General features: G+C 38.3%; 1 protein-coding gene across 1 annotated transcript in view; it reads left to right on the top strand.

Annotated features, from left to right (window-relative positions):
• The first annotated feature begins 669 nt into the window (after window positions 1-669).
• Window positions 670-3458, top strand: part of LOC112504745 (MDIS1-interacting receptor like kinase 2-like) — a 9043-nt gene continuing 6254 nt past the window's right edge. The window contains exon 1 of the mRNA XM_025108690.1: window positions 670-3448. Within this exon, the coding sequence (XP_024964458.1) occupies window positions 670-3448 (2779 nt within the window). The remainder of the gene's footprint in view (window positions 3449-3458) is intronic.

The raw sequence follows: 3458 nt of genomic DNA, 5'->3' as shown, positions 1-3458 counted from the left end.
TATAGGGGGCAGGGGAATCTAGTAAGAAAGAAAGAGAAAAAGGATAGAAGTCTTACTAATAAGTTTATATGACGTTTTTGATGTTGTAATAAGTTTTTTAGGACACTTTTAATATAAAACGTCCCATTAGTAACTTTATAGAACACTATTTGAAAATAATATCCTATAAAAACAAGTGTCCAATAACAAAATGAGTTTATAGGACACTCTCTAAAAGCGTCATATAAATTTATTACAAAAACTTTAGATAAGACGATTTATATTTCGGTCATATAAACTATGTCCTATAAAGCGGTCTATTGAAACGTTTAGAGATTGGGAACATCCTATAAACCCAATTTTATGGTAATGTTATCTCTTATGCAATCCTTCAAGAACAAATGTGTCTTGTAACAGGTGTGTAAAGTATTTCGAAAAGTCCAATAAGAATAAAAGAATAAAGTCARAGTCAAAGTTGCTTATATTATGTAGGAATCACATGTGATTAAAAAAAAACATGTGATTTGAATCTTAAAATTGCATTAAAATATGATGATTTTTCGTTTATAGATGATGTAAATTCATTTTTAGGACGTGAATGCAACATCTCCTCCATTGGTTGTATAAATCGGAATTGTTTTGACACTTTTGTCTTAGACATCAAAACACAAAAAGAAAGAACCTCTAGCTATGGAGAAGGCCATTTTCATGCAGTTATGTCTTCTTGTGCTTGCTACAATCTCTTTTTCTTCAATTGTTGCTTATGGTTCKGATGGTGAAGTCACTGCTCTTCTTAAATGGAAAGAAAGCMTGCAACACCAAAATAACATCTCCGTATTACCTTCATGGATGTCTTCTCTTCCAAACGGTACTCAAAACCGTTCTTCTACTCCAACGATGCAATCTACGTCTCCGTGCTATTGGTACGGYGTTTCTTGCAATTCCGATGGAAGCATAACGAGATTGAACCTCTCATCTTCAAGTTTAACAGGTACATTGAATGCCTTCTCGTTTCCATCATTTCCCAACCTCACACATTTCGAACTAAGTTTCAACAACTTTTCTGGGGTCATCCCACCWGGGATCAGTAACCTGTCAAAACTGGTTTATCTTGATTTTAGCGGAAATCAGTTTTCCAGTATCATCCCTCCAGAAATTGGGCTCTTGGAGAATCTCGAGACACTTCACTTGTTTGATAACCAGTACTTGAATGGTTCAATYCCACACCAGATATGCCGTATGAAGTCTCTTTCTGGGCTTGCTTTGTATGGGAATACTCTTAGTGGTGAAATCCCTTTCTGTCTGGGYAACTTGACCAACCTTAGTTATCTATTTCTCAACGATAACGAACTCTTTGGTTCCATTCCTTATGAGTTAGGAAACCTCACAAATTTAACTGGGCTTCATTTGGAGAACAACCTGTTAACMGGGCCTATTCCAGACACTCTTGGAAAGCTTAACAAGTTGATCAKACTGAATCTGTTTARCAATCRGATAAACGGTTCTATTCCTCCAGAAATAGGTGTTTTGAGTTCACTTSAATTGCTAAACCTTTACAACAATAGTCTCACGGGTTCAATCCCGAATTCTCTGTGTCGTCTTCAATCCCTTATCTTTCTGCGTCTCTATTCCAACAATCTTTCTGGTCCCATTCCTGAAGATCTGGGAAACATGTCATCCCTAGTCAATCTGCAAATAAGTAACAATCAGCTCAATGGTTCCGTTCCGAAGTCAATTGGCAACCTTCTACAATTAGAGAGTTTCCATCTTAGAAATAACCAGTTTTCTGGTTCTCTTCCTGAAGAGTTAGGAAATCTCAAGTTGGTTGTAGTAGAACTTTCAGAAAACAGAATTTCAGGTTCTTTACCTGATACAATATGTAATGGAGGGAGATTACAGTTGTTGCTTGCAAGTCGTAATAAGTTGACGGGAACAATGCCCAGGAGCTTGTTCAATTGTTCAACGCTAATTAGAGTACGATTAGATGGAAACCAGCTCACTGGAAATGTTTCAGAAATATTTGGTGTCTACCCTCACCTTCAGTTCATCAGTCTCGGTGACAATAAGGTTTATGGGGAACTTTCTGACAGTTGGAGCAAGTGCAAGAATCTAACATCATTGCATGTTGGAGGAAATAATATCAGTGGTAGCTTACCTCCATCACTTGGCAATTCTACTCAAATTGTTATGCTTAATCTTTCATTTAATCATCTGGTTGGAAAGATCCCAATGGAGTTCGGAAGGATGAATCGTTTGGCAACGCTGGTTTTGCGAGACAACCAGCTTTCGGGTGCCCTACCCCTAGAACTCGGATCACTTACGGAGCTCTCTCTCTTGGACGTGTCGAAGAATAATTTCGATGGGTCCATCCCTTACACTTTGGGGAATTGTTTAAATCTCTTTCAGTTGTACTTGGGGGACAACAGATTTGTTCATGAAATTCCAATCCAATTAGGTCGATTGTTTCACTTGTCAGATCTTGATCTAAGCAACAATTCACTCACATCAACAATACCAACACAAATAGSAAGTTTGAGTAGTTTGGAGAAGCTAAATCTCTCTCACAATCAACTATCTGGCTCTATCCCAAAGTCCATGGAAGCAATGAACGCTTTGTGGAGCATTGACATATCCTACAATCGCTTGCAAGGTCCCATTCCTAATAGCAAAGGCTTTWTGAATATTTCGCTACAAGGCTTACAAGGGAACCAAGGTTTATGTGGTAACATTACSGGKTTACAACAATGCGACAATGATTTGATAGCGGAAGGGCGTAATACAAGAAAGGGCCGGAAACTTGCACTCATTGTTTCACTTCCTCTTCTCGGAGCACTTTTACTTGGTATATTCGTTGGAATGGTCATCTATTCTCATCGAAGRAAGAGRATGTCATCGAAAAACCAACGGGTAGAGGAGCATGACATGGAATTCTTTTCCATATGGGCTTTCAATGGAAAGGGAAAATATGATGAAATCCTAAAGGTGACACAAGAGTTCAATGAAGCATTTTGTATTGGAAAGGGGAGATGTGGAAGTGTGTACAAAGCAAAGTTGGCATCAAACGAGACCGTTGCTGTAAAGAAACTTCATTCATCAGCCGATATGGTTGATCGCGATAGTTTTCTAAACGAGGTGAAGGCGTTGACTGAAATAAGGCACCGGAACATTGTGAAGCTGTACGGGTATTGTTCACATAAAAGACACTCATTTTTAGTTTATGAGTACCTAGAAAGAGGTAATCTATTCGAAATCTTGAGAAACGAAGTTGCAAGAACATTGGATTGGACCAAGAGAGTGAATATAATCAAAGGTGTGGCTCATGCTTTATCATATATGCATCATGATTGCTCAACCCCTATAGTTCATCGAGACATATCAAGCAAAAATATTCTCCTCGACTTAGACAACGAGGCTTGCATTTCAGACTTCGGCACATCCAAGATTTTGTATCCAAATTCATCGAACGAGAGTGCTCCTGC

This window comes from Cynara cardunculus, unplaced genomic scaffold (assembly GCF_001531365.2).
Source record: "Cynara cardunculus var. scolymus isolate 2C unplaced genomic scaffold, CcrdV1 Un_Scaffold_6727, whole genome shotgun sequence".
Classification (NCBI taxonomy): domain Eukaryota; kingdom Viridiplantae; phylum Streptophyta; class Magnoliopsida; order Asterales; family Asteraceae; genus Cynara; species Cynara cardunculus.
The sequence above is the reverse complement of the archived record's forward strand: the minus strand, read 5'-3'. Positions and strand labels throughout refer to the sequence as shown.